General features: G+C 48.2%; 1 protein-coding gene across 4 annotated transcripts in view; it reads left to right on the plus strand.

The window, feature by feature from the left end:
- Window positions 1-20,482, plus strand: part of CDK5RAP2 (CDK5 regulatory subunit associated protein 2) — a 184,105-nt gene that overhangs the window by 103,775 nt on the left and 59,848 nt on the right. For all 4 annotated transcript variants that reach the window (XM_081236387.1, XM_081236386.1, XM_081236389.1 and 1 more), the window contains exons 19-21: window positions 6,965-7,060; window positions 8,875-9,062; window positions 17,331-17,763. In XM_081236387.1, coding sequence (XP_081092513.1) covers window positions 6,965-7,060; window positions 8,875-9,062; window positions 17,331-17,763 — 717 coding nt within the window. The remainder of the gene's footprint in view (window positions 1-6,964; window positions 7,061-8,874; window positions 9,063-17,330; window positions 17,764-20,482) is intronic.

Raw genomic sequence — 20,482 nt, forward strand, 5'->3', positions numbered from 1 at the left:
ATGCTTTGGACTCCAAGTCCGGCCCGGGGATCTGGGCTGTAGATGCCACGTCTGGATGATTGGTCTGGTCTCAGGGGCCTGGAGAATTGCCACATCACCCATATAACTTGGGTAGTGTAGATGCAGCATTAATGAACCCATTACCATGGAAAAACAAACGAGAAAACATACTTTTCATTTACTTTTTGTATTAACCCTCTAAATGCATCTTCTCACTCCCGCGGCATCTGGCTTCTGGATTTGACCAGACGTGTGCAGTTTATTCCCACGCGTACCCAGGAACCCCTGCACTCTGCTGTGTACCGACGACCCGACAGGGAGTAAAGAGTCGGTGTCCCGTGAGCCCACAAATTCAGCTTCCTGACCATGGGAGTTTTCCACTGGTGGCATTTGAAAGTCTAGAAGGGCCACAGAAGGTGAAATCTGGTGTCTGCACTAAAGAGCATGTGGTTCCTGGGCTTTTGTACTCACTGAGGGTGTGGGCCCGTTCCATGAGCCTACCCCAGGGAAAGCGGAAGGAGCCACTTCACCCTGTGACTCTGGCTCTCTGCTCATCTTTGTGGTGTGTTGGCTCCGATTTTCTCTGTTCTCGACCCGACTGCACAGTAGGGGGCCCTGATGTGTGACAGCGAGGAGGAGCTGGCCATTTCCTCCCTCTGGCCCCTGCCTGGCTCGACGCTCCCCCAGGAAGTGCCTTGCTCCATGCCTGTGTTACGCTAGTTAGTTTCAGAAGACTGGAACTGTTCTCATCATGAAATGCACTAGGGCCTTTTGTACTTGGATCCCCCAGAACCTTCCTGGTTGAGGTTGTCTTGAACTCAACCTGGCATCGTGCCAGGTAAATGGAGGTCTGATTGCCACACCATTTCTGGGGGAAGATATGTCAGCCTTAAGCTGTCTCCTCCCACCTTCAAGGTGGGAAGCGCTCAAAGGTGTTTATGCTGGGCTCTGGCCATCTGCTCCCTTGGAGAGAGGGAATGTTATTGAGCTTAGTCTCCAGATAATTTTGAAAAGCAAGAATATCTGCAGTCCATTTAGGGAGAAACAAGTCTCTTGGTTTGTTTTTTCCAACGGTGGCGTTTTTAATAAGCAGCCCATTCGTCACCTGCTTCATTTGAGTGTCAGATGGCGAGTGTTTGTTCATTTGCCCTTTGAAAGAAATCTGTTAAATGTCCTATTATGTCCTTTGGAGAACCGAGGGATTTTCCTCTTGCCACTCTGAGATCTTAATAGCAGCCGATTCAGATTGGAGTCATTCGTCACGTTGCACATCAACTTGATGTTCCCTGTGAATAGCCGTGTCCTTTGCAGCACAGGCCCCGTCTGCCCCAGCACGCGACGGGAAGATCCGCACGGGCAGGATGGTGCTCCCACGCTAATCCTGAGCTGCGGGAGGAGAGGTTGTTAGGGGTGAGGGTGGGATGGCAGCACGGAGAGGCTGCTGTTCCCTGGGAGTGTGTGTGGTTCTCCTCGGATGAGCAACGAGGCAGAGACAAACGGGAAATGCCTCCGTGGTCCACAGCCTTTCCTGGGCAGCAGGGCTTGTGGAGTAGGGGCTGGCACTGCTCCAGTGCTCTGGGAGCCTACAAATCAGAAAAGGGAAAAAAAAAAAGACAGCAAATATATTCTGTATTTTTAAAAGTCAGTAGTTTTTCCTCCAATATTTAATTAACCCACAGCATTGCCTAAAACGTGGAAAATAAAGAAATGACCCCTAATCCTGTCACATTAAAACACAGTTAATTAACATCCTGGAATCTTTCCTCCTCTATTTGTGTGTTTGAACATGTGCGTGCCCACACACAGTACATACACAGTCCTGTTTTCCTGTTTCTTTCCAGTGGCTGCTGTATTATAACCTCTTACGCCATCTTAGGGATGCTAGCTGCGTCACTGTGGTTGGACATGTAGATATTTCCCGTGATGCACTATTTTAGATTACCTGATGAGTGTCTTTGGACACAAATCATTTTCTGGGTGTAGGCTTTTTTTCCTTAGACCGTGTTCCCAGATGAGTAATGATTAGGTCAAAGGTACAGACACAGATAGATATGTGTATAAAATAAGCACGTGATTTATTTTCGTATTACACCCCCCTGCCTCTGCAACTTTTAATTCAACAAAGACTCTAAAGAGTAGGAGGCCCTTGGTTCATTTTGGCAGCTGTGTCTTCAAAACGGTGGCCCTGGGCTGGATTCCCTCCTGCTGGGCACACAGCGCTTCTTCCCTGCATGCGGGCACGTCACTGAAAAACCAGCCAAACCAACAAAAGACCAAGAATAGGCATCCTTTTATTTTAAAGTACATCAAGAAAAAAAAGAAAAAATCTGTAATGAGGTTGCCCCTATTTCCTTGTATTTATTTACTGGTTATAGTTTATGTATTACAGAACGGTGTGGTTGAGAATTGCCGTTCAGGAGTGATTTGAGCGGACTGCAGTCGGGGAGGTGGTGGTGAGCATTGTAAGCCATGAGCTGTGTGACATGCAGTTGTCACCCCTGGGGGGTGGGATTCGTGGGCGAGCGCTCAGAAATGGTTAGTCGCTGTCATTATTTACTTATGTTGTCATTTTTAGGGGATGGTTAGAAAACTGTTTGTTTGTTTGTTTTTTTTGCATAGAGAGGAAACATGGATTAAGGGGCATAATTTAATTGGACTCAGATATATGTAGGGCTGTCCTTTTGAATAAGAAATAGACCTTGTGTGACTCAGAGGACAGAAGTGGTACTCAGAAGTAGAAGGTGCTTGTTACCATCTGTTATTAGCAACAGAATAAAATTTGGTTTGTCAGGGGGCTTCCCTGGTGGCGCAGTGGTTGAGAGTCCGCCTGCCGATGCAGGGGACACGGGTTCGTGCCCCGGTCCGGGAAGATCCCACATGCCGCGGAGCGGCTGGGCCTGTGAACTATGGTCACTGAGCCTGCGCGTCCGGAGCCTGTGCTCTGCAACGGGAGAGGCCACAACAGTGAGAGGCCCGCGTACTGCAAAAAAAAAAAAAAAAAAAAAAAATTTGGTTTGTCAGAAGCAGATTGAATTTCATTGAAAAGAGGAAGTTTCTAACATTTTGACTTCATAAGTTATTATGAGTTGTGCCCGATTTATAAAGCCCTTGGCACTGTGCCTGGCATGTAGTAGGCACTCAATATGTAAAACACAGCTATTTTAATTTTACTTTTTTAGTAAATTAGCGGCAGAGTTGGAACTAAACCCTTTTCTGACTCTGTTCAGTGTTGTTTTAGCAACACCATAGGGCAGTGCTTCTAAAGTTTACCGTGCGTGTGAATTTCCTGGGGACCTTGTTAACGTGAAGATTCTGGCTCAGTGAGCCTGGCACGGGGCCCGGGAGTCTGCATTTCTCACAAGCTTCCGTTGCTCCAAAGACTACACTTGGAGTAGCAAGACCGGGGTAATCCTGAAAACCTGTTGGTTCCAGCTGTCATTTTGAAAAAAGTCTTGATTCGTTTGTTTGTCCTTTTAGCAGTGTTGTCTTGAGCACCGGGCCCTGGTGTTAAAACTGAGCACAGACACGGTCCCTGCCCCATGGAGTCCGTGATGCAGAGAAGCGGAGCTTGGCGAGGGCCTGGAGGAGCGCACGTGGGCGTGGAGACGGGCCCGGCCTCCTCTTCTGAGGTCAAGGGAATTTCCTCCTGGAGGAAGCAGAGGGCCTGCAAAGGTCAAGAAAGAATAGCTCAAGAGGCAAGGGGAGAACCAGGCCAGTGCAGTTGTTAGGGAGCGATGCTTAGGGAGGGCGTGCTTACAGTGGCACGTACTCTGAGGAAACGAGAAAAACGGCTGGGAAATCGTTCGTGACCTGGGCAGTTTCCGCAGAGTGACGGGGACCGAGGCCACGTGGTGGCGGATGGAGGAGCGATGAAGGTGGGGAAATGAAGGAAGAGCCGGTGGGCGCTTGGAGGTGTGGGGCACTTCTCCAGGTGGTGGTGGGCCCGAAACAGAGCCCACCTGCAGTGACGCTTCGGTCTCTCTGGGATGTTGCCTTTGAAAACTGATAAGTCATATGTGGCATGCGGGACGTTTCTCTGTGTCCACAGCATTGAATTTCTTGATCATTGCTGGAAAATGACTTTTAATTTTAACCACGTCAGCAGAGGTAAAGAGAAATGAAAGAGAATTTTTATTTCAGTCTGTTGAGTCACAGTGTGGTTGTGGTTCTGGAAGTGAAGAATAACTCGGATGCTTTTGCTGCTTCAACTGGAATGACATGGGTTAATAGTACTCTGCTTGGCTAAACTTCAGGGAGACCCTTCTCTGATCCACGGGGTTGGGGGGGAGCGCCTCGCTGCCTCTTCCCTGATCCCAGGAGGGTTGGTTCCATCTCCTGCATTAGAAGGTCTTGGGGAGCTTTCATGAGCAGTTTCTGGAGAGCGTTGGCAGCAAAAGCCACGTTGCAGAAGGTGAGGATGGAGAGTTCTTTCAAGAAGCTTGGAGAGAGGCAGGCAGCACTCAGTGGCCAGAGCTGCTGATGAACCAGGAAGGAAAAACGTAGTTACTTTGCCTTTTTTCAAATGAGAGTGGCTTTTCCCCAACATTTATTTATTTATCTATCTATCTGTCTATTTATTTATTTATTTACATCTTTATTGGAGTATAATTGCCTTACAGTGGTGTGTTAGTTTCTGCTTTATAACAAAGTGAATCATTTATACATATACTTATGTTCCCATATCTCTTCCCTCTTGCGTCTCCCTCCCTCCCACCCTCCCTATCCCACCCCTCCAGGCCGTCACAAAGCACCGAGCTGATCTCCCTGTGCTATGCGGCTGCTTCCCACTAGCTATCTACCTTACGTTTGGTAGTGTATATGTGTCCATGCCTCCCAGCACATTATTATGAAAAAATTCTAGCAAAGTGAAAAGAACTTCACGGTAGACACCCATATACTCACCCCTTAGATTCTACTATTAACCGTTCCCACCAGCCATCATATCTTTTTGATAAATTTTAGTATAAATCACAAACATCAATACGCTTCCCCCTAAATACTTCAACATGTATATCTTTTCCTTCAATATGTGTTTATAGTTATTTTTTCTTTTAAGTTTAAATTTACACACGATGAAATATAGAAGTCGTAAGTCTTTGTTTGCTAAGTTTTACAAACGTATGTACCTGTGTCACCCAAACTTCTATCACGATCCCTCGTGTCCCTTCTAGTCGATTCCCACTCGCCCCCGCTCCAGCCGCTCTTCTCATTTTCTTCCACCATTAGTTTTGCCTCTGCTAGACTTTCATAGAAACGGAGTCATAAAGCATCCTCTCTTCTGTGTGAAGCTGCCTTCACTCGGCGTGTTTTTGAGATTCATCCATGTTGTTACGTGAATCAGTAATTTGTTCCTTTTTATTGCTAAGTAGTATTCCATTGTATAGATATATTCTAATTTCTTTGTTCATTCTGCTATTGATGTACATTTGGATTGTTTCAGGTTTTGGTTATTATGATAAAAGCTGATGTGACCATGCATATACAAATCTTTATGTGGACATACGTTTTCATTTCTCTTGATGAATACCTAGGAGGGGAATTCCTGGATCATAGGGTTATTAGCTTTATAAGAAATTGCCAGTACTTCTTCTAAAGTACTTTAACATTTTATACTCCCGCCAACAAATTTGATTGTCCTAGTTGGTAACTTGAGCATGTTTTAATAATGAGGGAAGAAACCAACAGAGGAGAGAAGTTCCTCATCCATATTTAGAAACTTTTATGCCTTAGGAAATACACTTACACACGTTTAGCCTATTGAATGCTTGATAGTGTAGTAAGATTTGTAGACTCATCAGTCCTCTTTGATCCTGATTAGGATGGTTGGGTTGAATGTATTCTGATCCTGGGAAGTTTTCTATAAAAGACTTTGTGAAGTCAGTTTGCTTTGTTTTGTGTTTCTTCTTCCAAAAAAGGGTTTCTTTTGGAAGGAAGATCAGAAAAGTTTAACTTGGGCTAGGAAAATTATGGGGTGATTGACTAAATGTGGGAATTCATGAAATCACGGTATGGAGATAGAACCTTAGATACATCATATGTACAAACTGCCCAGCAGGCGGCTGGGACCCAGCTCATGTTTTAACGCTTTGGTGCAGTGGTCACTACTTCATTGGTGAGATGAGGTTTGGTACAGTTTTTGAAACAGCGTTGGCTACCTTCCCTCTCACTTTTTATTTGGTTAATCCGGGTGTCTCATGCCTAGAATTTTCCCTCTTCCAGAGAGCTGAGATCTGGCCCTTTTGAGAGCACTGAATTGTCTGTTCTGTAGAATGCAAACTGCAGAAGCTTTGGGGTTTACACTTCTTTAGAGCATTAGGGATTTACTCAGTCTTTAGAAATAACTCTCCTTCATTTTCAAAAGCATAAAGTTATTGTCAAGGAAGCTTGATACTCATTAGAGATGAGGACTTTTTTGTCAGCAAAATGGCAGTGTGGCTGAGACTGCCCATCTCAGATGTGTGACAGTCCAAAAAGAGGTTTATCCCCTGTGCTAAATAGAAGGGATGCATAAATTGGGCACACCATAAATTTCATTTACTGCTTTCTCGCTATTTGATAGTTTCAATTCCATCAATAGCTGTTTGCCAAAATCCTGTTACTTTTATATAATCTGAAGGTGAATTCAGCAATGGCAGGGATGGGAGCAGCACACCGGCCAGCACAGTCAATTTCCAGCAGCTCAGGAAGGCCATGCGAGGGCAGGGGGACATGGCTTTACTTATTTCTTGGGGAATTTGTCCTTAAATTATGCCTGATCCCAGGCAGCTGTGTGTGATTTGCCAGAACTAACAGCTCTGACTTTGGCTAATTTTTATTTCATGGCTTTGGCATTTGTCTCTGCCTCTTTTTTTGGTCTGTTTTTTGTTCTGCATCTTTTAAAAAAGACATCACCGACTTATTCATACATATTCATGCTGCACTCATTTTTGGGTTGCATTTTCACACCATTCCATGCTCCATGTAGCTTCTGGCTAGCAAGGAGGACGAGGACTCGAGCAGAAGTGGAGAGGATGACAAGAATAATCTGCGGAGTGGCGAGTGTCTGGATCAGAGGAACAAGGTAGGAACATCTGCCCCCTCTGTGCCCAAGCCCGCCTCCAGCCTGGAACGAGTCCGACGGGTTTTCTGTTCCTTCCATCTGTGTGGAGTGCCTGCCGTGTGCCAGCGGGGAGCAAAGAGAGGAGGTCTGTTCCTTTCTGGAAGTTACAGACGGGGTGGTAGAGCCAGTCATGAACCAGGAAAACAAACATACAGTTGCACATAAAAACGAGGCTGTTACAGGAGCGTCGCAGGCATTGGACACTGGACCTGGGCAGCTCTTTAGAGCTCTGACCCAACGCATTCATTTTACGCGTTGGAAACTGAGGCCTAGGAGGGGAGATGGTTTATCTCGGGCTCCGAGTAAGGCAGTGACAGAGTTGGGACCAGAGCCCTTGTCTCTGGACTGCTGTGAACTCCCAGGTCATCTGTGTGCAGTGTAAGGAACCACTGATAGAGCCAGACTTTCCTCCTCTGGGTCCGTCTCTAATGTCCCAATCTGAAACCCAGCTTAGTGTCATCTGGGCGTTGTTGAGAATTTCACTCCAGGCACACTGAGGTGAACATTTGGAGCAAATATTCTCCAGGGTTGAAAGAACCGTAAAGACTGGGATGTGGTGGGAGACAGGAGGGTGCAGATTGGGCGTTTGTGGGCTTCAGGGTGTTCAGGTTCGTGGAATCTTGAGTGAGAGATCATTCTCATGCGCGTTTTGGAGCGCAAAGCAGTTAACAGTGGGGGCTCCAGAATCAGGTCTGATTATGAGTCTTGGTCACGATCTCTGTGACCTTGGGTTAACCCTTGCTTAACCCCCGAGTCAGAGTTTCCCCATCAATGAAGATAATAACACCGCTCCCTGTGATATTTAAATAGAAGGTATGTACTAAGTGCTCAGTAAATGGTAGCAATTGCTCTTTTTATTATTATATTCTAGACTTTTCCTTCTGTGGAGGTTGCTTATTTAGGTGGATTTAATAACTAGATTGGTGGCAAACAAGACCCTATAAATGACAGCTCATCTGTGTGGGTCTTGTCTTCCGTTTAAAAATCTTCATCATTTTACACATGTGGAGAGAGGGGTGTGATGGCCAGTGTGTATATCACCAGCAGTAATGAAGTCAAGAGGAGTTATTTATAGACTGGTAGAAGAAATTTACAGCTTTGGAAAGCAGGAGAAAGAATGCTAATTGCAACACCTCAAGACATGCCCAGCACAGGCTTTAACTAGATGTTTCCTTGGTACCACTCCTCTGGGACCCTCAGTGACCCAAGAAGGTGGATCTGTAAAGAACACGTCTCCATGGGAATTAGGAACTCTCCACCGTCCTGATGAGACAAATCAAAGTCACAGTAATTAGGATGTGTCTGTAAAGAGGTTGGCTTTCTGATATATAATGAGGAGAATACACTGCAAGAAGCATATAATAAATGTCCAAAGCATTGTTAATGGCAGTTAACAATGTTCCGGACCCTTCTTAGAAAGAATTTACAGGAAGTAGGCCGTGGGCTGAGGGAACAGAGCTGTAGCGGGTAAGACACTGCGCCAGGAACTTAAGTGGGCCAGCCATCTCATTTTGTTCTCGTAGCCGCCATGGGAAGTGGCGTTACTGTGCCTAGTTACGGATGAGGAAACTGAGGGTGAGAGGAAGTGACGTAAACATCTCCGTGCCGTCAGATGAGCGTGTGTGGACCGCGTGCACCCTCCCTCTCCCCTCATTTTCTCTCGGGTTTACTTGCCCTCACTCATCACTGTTTGTCTCCATCCTTTCTCTCTTTTCCACGTAACCCCCTTCCCCTCCTTTGTAGTCCATTATCTGACCACATACTTTGATTTGCAGATTATGGAGGTCAATTCCAAAGGGGGCTGCAAAAATGGATATTTAAGGCACACAGATTCCAATATTTTAGACTCCGACGGAGCCCACAAATCCGGCTGCCCCGGAGACCAGAGTCTGGAAGAAGGCGAACTCCTGAGCCTGCTTGCCCCGCTCTTCAGCGAGAAGGCCATATGGTTACTGGAATCCAGGTAGACATGGGGCCCAGGCACTGCAGTTGTCTCTGGTTCGAGGGGAGAACAAACTCATTTTGCTAAATGGATTTAGATGGTGGTGCTGTGTAATTTACCTGGGAGAGCTCCCGAAATGGCTTGGAAGGAATCTTGCCAGTCATGCAATTAAGTAATTAGGCTGCCTGCCTTGGCTGCGAGGGGACCGCATTCAGCAAAGCCGCATGCAAGACCAGCATAAAGAGGAGAGAGAAAGCTTCCTTCACAATTGTTCCTGGGAGCCTGGAAAGGGCTGCCTGGCTGTCAGCGCGAGGAATCAGCCCTCCCGAAATCCCTTCCACTTTCTACAACAGCTTAAAAAACTGCCATTGTACTTGTGACTCTGCTGTTTTTTGTTGAGCTTGAACTACAATTCCCTTCTCATTATATCTGCCGAGAGTCTTTCCTATGTGAGGAAACACTACAGGTTGTTTTCCTTTAAACAAAAAAGGAGAAATATTCCGTACATTTGTATTTTTAAAGTTAGTCCTTTAGGAGCAGATTTCCCTTCTTTCCAGGCCACTGTAGCAGCTGCTCTGGGCTTTGGAGCCAGAAGGAGCTGTGCTTGCTTTCCTCTCTCAGTGCCTCTGTTTCTCTGACCGCTTCTTGGGGTTGCTGTGAGGAGTGGAAAAAATGCTGTTCAAGGAGAATGGCTGGCATGTGGCGTGTGTTCAGTGAAACCTTTCGTTCTCCTCCAGCACAGACAGAGAAAGGGAGCTGGTACCACCACCCAGGACAGCTAGCAGGAGCCTAGTAGTTCTCATGTCCTTGGTGGGTTCAGCCTCGTGGACGTTTTTTCAGCTGAAAAAGGATGGTAGTGTTCTGTGAGCTCCGGGAGGCTACCCTCCCCAGCCCCTGACATCTGCTTAACATTTTTCTAGCATGAGTCCTCATGCTAGGGGGACACACCCAGTGGCTGTTCTGGTATATTATCACAGGGAGTTGGGTGACCATAATGACACTTGAGAAATGGAGGATTTCCTCAGCATCAGGGGCTCCTGTGTTAAGAGTTAAAAGATGCACCTCGCTCTCTCTGAGGACCACCTAGGAATGCACTTGGGTGATGTGACCTGGGAAAGTACAATGGACTGTGGTGGGAGTGCAGGGAATTGGGGCCCGCATGCTCCCTCCTGGCAGGGAGGAGCTTTTCAGCCCCAAATCATTGTTGTCATGCCAGCACGTGGCCTCAGAGCTTCTAGTCTTTCAGTAGAAGCCCAGAATTTGTATGCTCAATCTCCTGATTTTTGAAAATGTAGACTTCATTACAGTTTTAAAGAAAGCGCTTTACGGGCTGACACTCTGCGGGCAAGCTTGGGACATCAGCCATTCAGTTACCTGTTCCCTTGTAGGTGTCTGTTCCATCGGCTTCCAGGCCATCGTGGGCCAGTTCTAGTGTTAGAAAAGGCTTTCTTAAATGCTAGCCGGGATCTGCTGCTCTGATCCTGCTCTCTGTGCAGCTGCCTTTCATGGTGCACCGCTGGGCCCCAGGACGGCAGGGTCACGGCTCCGAGGGCCCTCCTGAAGGCCCAGCTGTGGTCTTTTAAAAAGACCGCTTGGGTAACTAGGATTCTCATTGGCCAGAGAAACACTAATTTTCTGCCCAGAAAGTCTCTCCAGGAGTTTGGTGTTTTGATCCCCCGAAAAAGCAGGGTATTAGAGTCAGACAGACCTGTGCTCCAGTCCAGCTGTACCGTTTAGACCTTGTGACTTATCTCCCCATCTTGGTTTCCTCACCTGTAAAGTGGGGGGTGATGATACTTATCGACCCTGTAGGGATCTTGTGAGGATGAAATGAAATAATGTGTGTACATATGGATCCAGGTTGGTATTAAGTGGGGCTTTGGTGATATTACTGCTTAAAATGTGCCTGGCCAGTTACTCCTACCCTTTCCCGTTACCCTCAGGTAAGGTTCATACCATATGCAAGATACGTCGGCCAGCCCGTGATTCAGGCCTCTGTGCTCATCGCTGAGCCCATGTCTGATACCCTGGTGTGGAGTGCGACAGGCTTAGGCCCGAGACTTAGGCCTCTGAGCTCTTCCACCCTCTAGCCGTCCACACTGGGGCCTAACAGGCTAGCAGAGTAGCTGGGCCCCAGGAGTAAATCTGATTCAACTTACCCATCCACTGGGATGGAATAAGGAAGCAACTTAGCCTAATTAGCTGTCTTGCACTTGACCAAGCCGAGCACTCGTTCACCAGGGCTGGAGTGAAGGGTCAGCTCGTGGAGGACGGGCTGGCCGGCCCTGCTCTCCCATGGTCTTCACCGTGTGTGTGTCGTTCCCAACCCTCTCTTCACGTGCTTCTGGTTTGTTTGCCCCATTCCCTAGAGGACATGGTTTAGGATTTACTACCTAAGTGTTTCAGTCTTTGTAGCTAAACTTAGGTGTGACATTTGAAAAACTCTAAAAGGGGAGCCCTTGGGGATTTTTTTTTTTTTCAAGGCTAGTATTACATTCTTGAGCCATACCTAGTAGATGTAGAGAAACTAACTCTCCTAAAAACCTGGGTCTGCTCTTCTGGGCATGGTGAAGGGACAGGTAAGGGACCACCAGAGCGTGGAGCTGGCGAGGCATCTGAAGAAGTTAGCAGAGAAAGAGCCAAGGAGACTTGGGTGTGCGGGCTGCAGGGGAGAGGACGCGGCTGGTGCTTGCAGGCAGATCCTGTGTTACAGAGGGACTGGGTCTGTGGGCTTCAGACAGAAACCCGGGGTCCTCCTTTTTTTTTTTTTTTTTTGTGGTACGTGGGCCTCTCACTGTTGTGGCCTCTCCCGCTGCGGAGCACAGGCTCCAGATGCACAGGCTCAGTAGCCATGGCTCACGGGCCCAGCCGCTCCGTGGCATGTGTCCCGGGCCGGGGCACGAACCCGTGTCCCCTGAATCGGCAGGCGGACTCTCAACCACTGCGCCACCAGGGAAGCCCCCGGGGTCCTCCTTGATCCTCCCCTTCCCTTCACCTCCCAAACCCAAGTCCTGACCCTCCACCACCCACATGCGCTTCTCCCACCCCTGTCTCCTCTTCTCCACTCCTCGCTTCCGTCGCACTTCTCCGGCATCCCCGCAGTTGCCTCCTAACTAGTCCCCTGCAGCCATCCATTCCCCTTCCAGTGTTTTCTGTGCTGTATCCAGAGCGGTTACTTAAAATGCAGTGAAGTCACTCCTCTACTTAAGACCCCTCGGAGACGCTCCACTTTTCTTGGGACCAGAGTCCTTAGCACAGCCTGCCGGGCCCCGTGTGATCTGGCGACCCCCTCCTTCGGCTCTGTTCACACTGTCCCCGGCTTGCTTTCTGTTCCCTCGTCCTGGAGCACAGTCCTTCCAGTCCCTGGAACGTGACCCCTTTCATCTCGTTTCAGAGCCTGGGCACATGCTGGTCCCTCCGGATGGGCACTCACGGTTGCTTCCTCCACGCTCCCCTCCCCTGAGCAGGGCAAGGTCGTCAGCTGGGGCGGGGAGAAGAGAAGCTGCCGGGTGGTGCTGAGCGCTCATTTTGAAATGAGTGACGATCAATACAAAGTGTGACCCGTCCCGAGAACGCATGTAGCACGAGTAGCTGACCAAGCCCAGGTCTGAAGGCAGGGTTGGATGGGACAGGTGAGGGGTTACCTAGGCCTCTTCATCTCAGGCCAAGTGCTTCCATACCCTTTGCTTCACTTATCAAGGTCAACACCAGTTTGCAAGTTGTGAGTCCAGTGGCCAGTGTCTGCTTTCCTGCAGCGGTGGCCACGCTCCCCAGCCTCTGTTCACAGCTCCCCTCTCTATTTTCCTCTCCCTCACTGGCCTCTCCTCCTCAGCCTCCTGTGCTGGCTCCTCTTCCTCTGCCGGATGCTGGACGCTGGATGTTGGAGTGTCCCAGAGCTCCGTTCTAGCTCCCTTTCCCTCTCTGTACCTCCTTTACTCCACGGCTGCAGAGTATGCTGTGTGACTTCCAAATTCATACCCACGGCCCAGACTGCCCCCTTCAGATCACACGGTCAGCTGCCTACTTGCTGTCTCCACCTGTGTGTCTGACAGGCGCCTTCAACTCTAATCGGTTTATTTTCTTTTATTTTTTAAAATTTTTAATTAAAAAAAATGTATTTATTTATTTTTCGCTGCGTTGGGTCTTCGTTGCTGCGCATGGGCTTCCTCTAGTTGGGCTACTCTTCTTCGTGGTGCACAGGCTTCTCATTGCGGTGGCTTCTCTTGTTGTGGAGCACGGGCTTAGTTGCTCTGCGGCATGTGGGATCTTCCCGGACCAGGGCTCAAACCCGTGTCCCCTGTGTTGGCAGGCGGATTCTTAACCACTGCACCACCAGGGAAGTCCCTCTAATTGGTTTAAAACCCAGCCCCCTGTTCTAATGTGCTTCTCTGCTGTTCTTCCACGAGTCACTTAATAGCACTGCTGTGGCCGAAGGTGTGGCCTCCACAGTCCTCATAACTGTCAGTAAGTCCTGTTGTTCCACCTGGAAAATGTATCCCTCATCCACCCACTCACGTCTCTACGGCTGCCCTCTTAGTCCAGCTTAGTCCAAACTGTTACATCTCACGCCTGGACTCCAAAAGCACAGCCTTCTAAGTTGTCTCCCTGCTTCCGTTTTTGCCCCTCTGTAGCCATTCTCCACAGACGAGCCAGAGCCAGCTTTCAAAAACTTAGATGAGCTTATGTTTCTTCTGTGCTTAAAGCTTTCCGATGGCTTTCCGTTACCTCTAGAGTAAGATCAGAGCTCCTTGGCCTGGCCTCTGCCTGTTTCTGTGTCTTTATCAGCTACCTCTCTTGTTCACACTCACCTTTCTGTTCCTCAGTCATCCAAGCTTGTTCTCACCTCAGGGCCTTTGCAGTAGCAGTTCCCGCTACCTGGCACGCTCTTTTCCCGGGATGTGGTGGTGTCTCAGCTCTGTAGAGAGGCCTTTCCTGACCACTTGGTCTAACAAGAATCCCTGCTTCTACACTTTGTCTCAGGACTGCCGCCCTCCTCCCCTCCTTCTCGTCCCTCCTTCCTTGTACTTCTCCTTGCCTTGCACTGTCGTATTTAGTTACCCGTGTCTGTATGGATGTCTGTCTCCTCAGTGAAACGTCAGCGCCATGATTCTTTTTCACCATGCATTTCCACCACCTTACGTGACACATGGGAGAGGCTCAATGAATATTTGAATGACTGTGCAGACAATTAGAAGCTCAGCATCATAGCAGAAGGTTTACGTTTAGAAAACTAGAAAGAATGCAGTGCTTCTTTGGAGTCAGAAAGGTCTGCGTCTGCAGTCTTTGTTCTGCCACTTTGCTGGGAGATCTGGAATCTTCACGAGCCTGTTTTCTTCATCTGTGAAATGGGGTTAGTAACAGCCCCCATCTCAGTCTTACTGTGAGGACTAAAGCTATTTAGTGTATTTAAGGGATCTGGCACACCGTTAAGTGCTTAGTAAATGTCAGTTCCTTTCCCCTTATGCCTTCTATGTGGCAAAGATGCTCAGGGTATATAAACAACGTTTGGGCCTCTGACAGGACCCTCGGACGGAACCATTAAAACGGTCCTGATTATGGCGATAGCTTAATGAATCTGCTGTTCAGATTTCTAGCAGAGAAACACTTGAGATATTAGCACCTCTGCCACTGTAGTATATTATAATGGCCTCTTTCACCACCTTTTACTACCCATTTGTAAGTCTTCTTCCCTGGATTTTATTGTGTGGTGTTTGGTAGTGAGTAATGGTCCTCCTTTGGCTAGCTCACTAGCAACTGTTATTATTATCAACCTATATTAAGGGAAGGAGAGGGAAGGAAAATTTAGTTTAACATGCTTGAAATACCAGAAATATTTTTTGAAGTCTGGGTTTACTAAATCTTAAGATGGTTTGTGTAGTCTAGATGATTCCATATTAGAAGTGAAAAATGTACCACACGTTTTAATTTTGCTTTTCATACTTCTAGTTTTTACCCTATTTCAGTGTGCTGTAGCTGTTTAAGTTGAATTAAATTGATTCTGCCCCAGAGCTGGATGTTAGGAATCCAGATAAGAGTTAAGGCTTTATCCCTGCCCTTAGAGGGCTCAGTGGGGAGACAACATGAGGGTACCTGTCACTTCCAGTGATAACAAAGATACAGAGGACGGGGAGGCCAAGGTCTGTTAAGGCAGTCAGTCGTTGCGGTCTCTGACAAGGTTTTTTGAAATAATGCAGGCAAGAGAAACTGCAGAGAGGAGAAGGGTCTCCTTTATTTTTTAGATGACTGACATACACTTATTTTAAGACTTCTTCAGATTGCTTTATTATTTTTATTTCCTTGAGTGTGAACTCTCTCATCTGTCAGATTGCTGTCTTTCATAATAGTGAATTTTGTTTGCAACAGTGGTTTGTGTCAGCAGCCCTGCTCTGCCCGCCACCCTTGCTCCTCCCCGTGCGGTGGTTTTGAAGTTGCCTTGACTTGTCCCTCTAGGTCTTACTTTAGGGGCGTGAAATTTGCATGGGTCTTCTTCCAATCTGCTTTCTGCGGATACCCTCTTTATCATGGCAATGGGTCTCCTCCTCTGTTTCTGACCTTTGGATACATCTTATTTGATTCTGAGTCCTGTAGTGCACCTTGACCGTTTTTTTGTCTTGTCTGTTTTGCTGTCCTTTATGTATGTTTAGAGCAGATGGTAGGGGCTCTTGAGTGTACTCTCACCACCGTCCTGACGGGCAATCTCTCCATTCATTCTCTACACATGGCACGTGTGTGGCCACGCATGCCGTCACACAGAGCCTCCCAGTGGCTCTCCTTTCCCTAACATGGATGAGGTCTCCCTGCCTCACCTTCCAGCCTCACCTCCCTGCTCTCCACAGTGTGTCTTGACTCCATTCATATTGTTTTCCATGCTTAGAAGGTTCCATTTCCCTTCCCCCAGCTAACCTCTCATCAACCCTAGAGGCCCTTTTTTGGCGTTCTTCCTGCCACCCCCAGTCTGGACACCCTGGGATGCTTGCCCGTAAGCTTCCCAGACTTCCAGAGTGCCTGCGTTTCTCTTTTTAGCCTGTGGAGTAGTGATTTGTTTACACATCTGCCTCTAACACCAGGCCCTGCAGGCACTTCTGCAGCCCCAGCGCCCATTATAGTGTCTGGCCCAAGAAACACACTCACAAGGGATTCTTCTGGAACTGCTCCAGAGTCTTCTACATATTGGCTTAGTCTGAGTTCCTGGGAAAGCAGAGCCTGAGGTAACCATTTGGGTACAAGTGGTTTATTTGGGATGTGACTCCAGGCAGAAGGAAGGAGGGAGGAGGGAGACTAAGGTAGGGATGGAGGCAAAGCCAGGAAGGCTGTGTTATGATCTGGTTGCTGCTGTGGGCAGCTGGGCCTCTGCCCTGCCAGCCACCCTCTGAGGGATGGTGTAGACCCTGCGTCAGCGCTGGCCCTCTGAAGGACGGGAGACTGGAACATTCACCCAACAGCTCTCTTCCTCCACTGGTTAGGGTTTCCCCTGGAGCCATACATGGGTCTGCACTTGCCCGCTGCCCTGCTGGCCGGCTCAGAGAGCTCTGGGAAAGGGCCCAAGGCAGCAGAGAGATGCCGTGGGCGCTGGCGGAGGGACTGTCTGTTTATAAGAGCTGTCAACGCAGCTGCAGCTGAAATCCCAGGGAGGCCCAGGCCGTGTGGCAAGGGGCGTGAGAAGCGTCTGCTACCCGTATACGCTCTCGTTTAATCCTCTCAGCGTCCTGTGGAGGAAGACCCATCTTGCTTTCCAAGAATCACAGAGTTAGAATCTGAAGCCATTTTGTCTGATTTCAAAGCCACTGATCTTTTTATCCAGAGCAGTTCCCAGCATCCCTTCATTCGATACCTTTTCTGAGCACCGACTGTGCACCATGTGGCTCGTGGATCTGCCAGGTTGGCTAGATTCATCCAAAGCCATACTTGCCCCTGAATGTAGGGATGGGCCCAGGGGGGTGGGCAGACCTTGCAACCGTCACGCGTACCTTATGCCTCTGTTTGCTCTTCCGAAGCCCAGCCTGCATCCAGGTAGCTGTGTGCCCCCATCACTTGCTGTGCACCTGCGTCAAATCAGTTCTCTCCTTCTCCTCCATGAAGGAGACACGTGGTACCTACCTGGTGTGGTTGTTCTGAGGTGACCTGGATAACAGAGTTGGCGTGGGTCCTGGCACGTGGCAGGTGCTCACTGTGTTTAAATTCAACAGAATCTGGGCCAGAATCGATGGGGAAAACTTAGGAAAGTGGGTCGGTGACAAGGCCATAGCAGAAAGCTGAGTCCTCCCACTTCCTTCCCTTTTGGAAAAACAGGCCGGACCTTCTGAAGGTGCTCCGAGAACTGCTTCTGGAACAGACATGCTTGAGAGAGCAGGAAGCTTCGGGAGAACACCTTGACGGGAAAACGGAGAAGACACTTAGGCAGATGGCCGTTCAGCTAAGAGGTGAACTCGGACATTTCATCCAAGCCAACTTGTCTTCCAAGCCACGTGATGAACTCAAGTGGCCTCCGGGAGCCCAGCTAGCAAAGGTGGCGGAGGCGTCCAAGGTGGAACAGAAAGATGCCTCCGTGCAGACCATGGCTGTGGAGGGCGACACAGTCAGATTCAGACACGAGGGCACGAGAGAGCCTTGGGAAGAGAAACCAACAGACGCCGTATTCAGCGCCGAGCATCAGCCGGAGAACTTGTGCAGGATGCCAGGGCGGCAGGCCGCTGCTCCCTCCTTCCCCAGGGGGACCGAAAAAGTAAGTTTTTCCACATATTACTTACTTAGTTACTTATTAAATATAGACAAAAAACTTAAAAATCACCTCCGATCCCACTACTTTTAAAAAATTTCTGTAAAGTCTGGTGTCTCTCTCTGCCTGTACTTATCTTGGCCTCTACCTAGAGGTGTGTGTCCATCCTGATCTTCCCCAAAGTGTTACCAACATTTCCTCCCTCCCTCTCTCCCCCCCGATCCCAGCCCTCTCTTATTTATCTATAACTCATGATATCTGTGTGTTTTCATTATAAAAGCAGAGTCATGTGTGTACATCTGTCTGTAGCTTACTGTTCCATGTTATGCATCAGGAACATCTTTCCTTGTAATGGCTGCTAAGATTCCACTGTGGGGAATGTACCAAAGTTTACATAATTTTCCCCTGTTGATGGACCTTTACTTTTGCCAGTTGCAGTAAAACTGGAATGACCTGACTTTAGGGGTAGGGACGAGAACCTAGTTTTATTTTGTATGGACTTTGTGTCTTAGAGGTACCGTTCTGTGGGCTTTGTCTCCATTCTCTTATCCTTACAACACCCGTCAAAGATGAGGAAGCAGGTCCCGAGGGCCCATGGTCAGCCAGCTGTGAGGGGCCTGACTGCACAGCCGTGCCCTTTCCCTGGGTCAGGCTCCTGTCTAGCCTGTGCTGGCCTGAGTGGTAGGGTCTGGTTCTGGTGGGTGAATGCCTGCATTTTGCTTCAGTCAAGATCCTTTTTCTAGATGCCTCTCCTCAGGTACCATCAAATATGCCAGATTGTGAAAAACCAGACTCTCCTGGCAATGTTTGATCGGACCTTTTACTAAAACCCTCCTGGGGAAGAGGGGTTGGGATTGAGGGGCCCCATAGCAGGGAGATGGGAGCGGCTTCGGAGAGAAGGAGAGAGGTCGTGTTTGTGGTAGGGCTCCAGTGACTGGTCTTCTTGTTTCTGATGGGTGTTTTGTCTCTGAGAAATCAGCTGTGCACACTGCTTCATAGCATCAGAATGGAGAATTAAGTTTATTTTCTGACCAGTAAATTACTGCTTTTGTGCATACCAAAGAGAGTTAGATATATCATTAGCAAAATTGCTTTTGATTGTTTTAAATTATGCACCAAAACTGTAATTTCTAGAAAAGGGTTTCTAAAGATATCAGTAGAGACCAAAAAAAAAAAAAAGACACTGCCATTATATTAACAGTACTCGAGATGCAGATTTGTGCAATTTGGCTAGAATAGAGATGCTCTCATCTGCCCCAGCTAGTTTAGTTTGTACCTGTGTATTAGGAAAACTAGATGTTGTGTGTGTGCATGTGTTTTTTCCCCCCTGCTATCTGTGAGGGAGATAGCATCCTATATTCAGGAAAATTAGATAATCAAATGAACTTAATTTCCCCAAATATATTGAAAAAAAATTTCCGTTTGGGATTATCTTCCTGCTGGTATCTTCAAAAGGAAGGCTACTGTGTTTATTTTTTAGCATCTGCTATATATGCCAGGATTGTGCTAGATATTCTATTCATGTATCATCACAGTTAATCTTCTCACCAAGCATATGAGTTAGGTAGGTATTGCCTACATTTTGCATGTGAAGAAATATAAGCTCCGAAAGGCTCAGAAAATTGTCCAGAGTGACTCAGTCGTTGAGAGGAGTAGCAGGGGCGTAAAGTGGAGTCTGGTTTTAGAGGCAGACAGGGATATTGTAACCCACCTTTCTCAGGGAGGGAGGAGCTCTCTTACCACCAGTTTGGCCTTCTCGGTCTATGCAACATAGAAGAAAATTTAATGGTCTTCTCTGTGGTCTTTGGTTAGTCAAGGAATCAGTAATCCTTGAGCTTAGGCTAGAACTGTGGCATCCTGTTAATAAAAAGAACCTCTTTGCAGCCCAGGGGCAAAACAGGGAGACGGGACATACTTCTGGTTGAGTTACAGAGGCGAGATGCTGGGCTGTACAGATACACCCGTGATTGCATTGGGCCTCGCCGCTCACCTGCTCTGAGTCCTTGGGTCAGTCACCTGACTTTCAGTGGCTCCAAGGGGATCATTGTGACCTGGCACCCGGGGCTGGCGTGCTGGCTCAGTGAAGCAGTGTGTGTCGAGTGCCTCAGGCCGTGTCCGTGGTGGGAGCTCAGGGTGTGTGCCTTCCTGTCCCCTTTCCCTCCCCAAGTGAGAAGTTCCAGGATGCCACCTCTAATAAGGTGGTAGGTGGGATTCTGTTCGGCATCCATAAGGTAGCATTTTGTGTGGTGTTATTTTGGAAGCGGCATTAGGGTGACTGACGGCAGCCTTCCAGCCTGAAATTGGCTTTGGCATTTGTGCACTTGCAGCTATCTTCCCTGCTGCCATATGACACACAGATTTGGATCCAAGAATAGAGATTGATGGAGACTGAGGCCCAAGCAAGTGACTTATTTTCCAGCCCTTTTTGACGAGGCATCCACCTCCTCCCGAGGGGTCCCTGACACCACCGCAGACTGTTCTTGTCCTTGAACCTGTTCTCTCCTCTTGCGTGGAATTTCAGGGCAGAAAGTCTCTCACTTTTCTTAACTGGGCAGTAGAGGTCGAAGAGCTAGTCTGAGGCTCAGCTCTCCAGCCTTCTTATTGTATGATACTGGGCTGGTTGTTTGACGTCTCAGTTCTTCATCTGGAGAATAGGTATAATAACTTCTGTAATCCTCTGAGCTCTGGGAATGCAGAGTTCACCCGAGGATTACGGGAGTACATG

Source organism: Mesoplodon bidens, assembly GCF_964165515.1.
Source record: "Mesoplodon bidens genome assembly, chromosome: 6".
Classification (NCBI taxonomy): Eukaryota; Metazoa; Chordata; class Mammalia; order Artiodactyla; family Ziphiidae; genus Mesoplodon; species Mesoplodon bidens.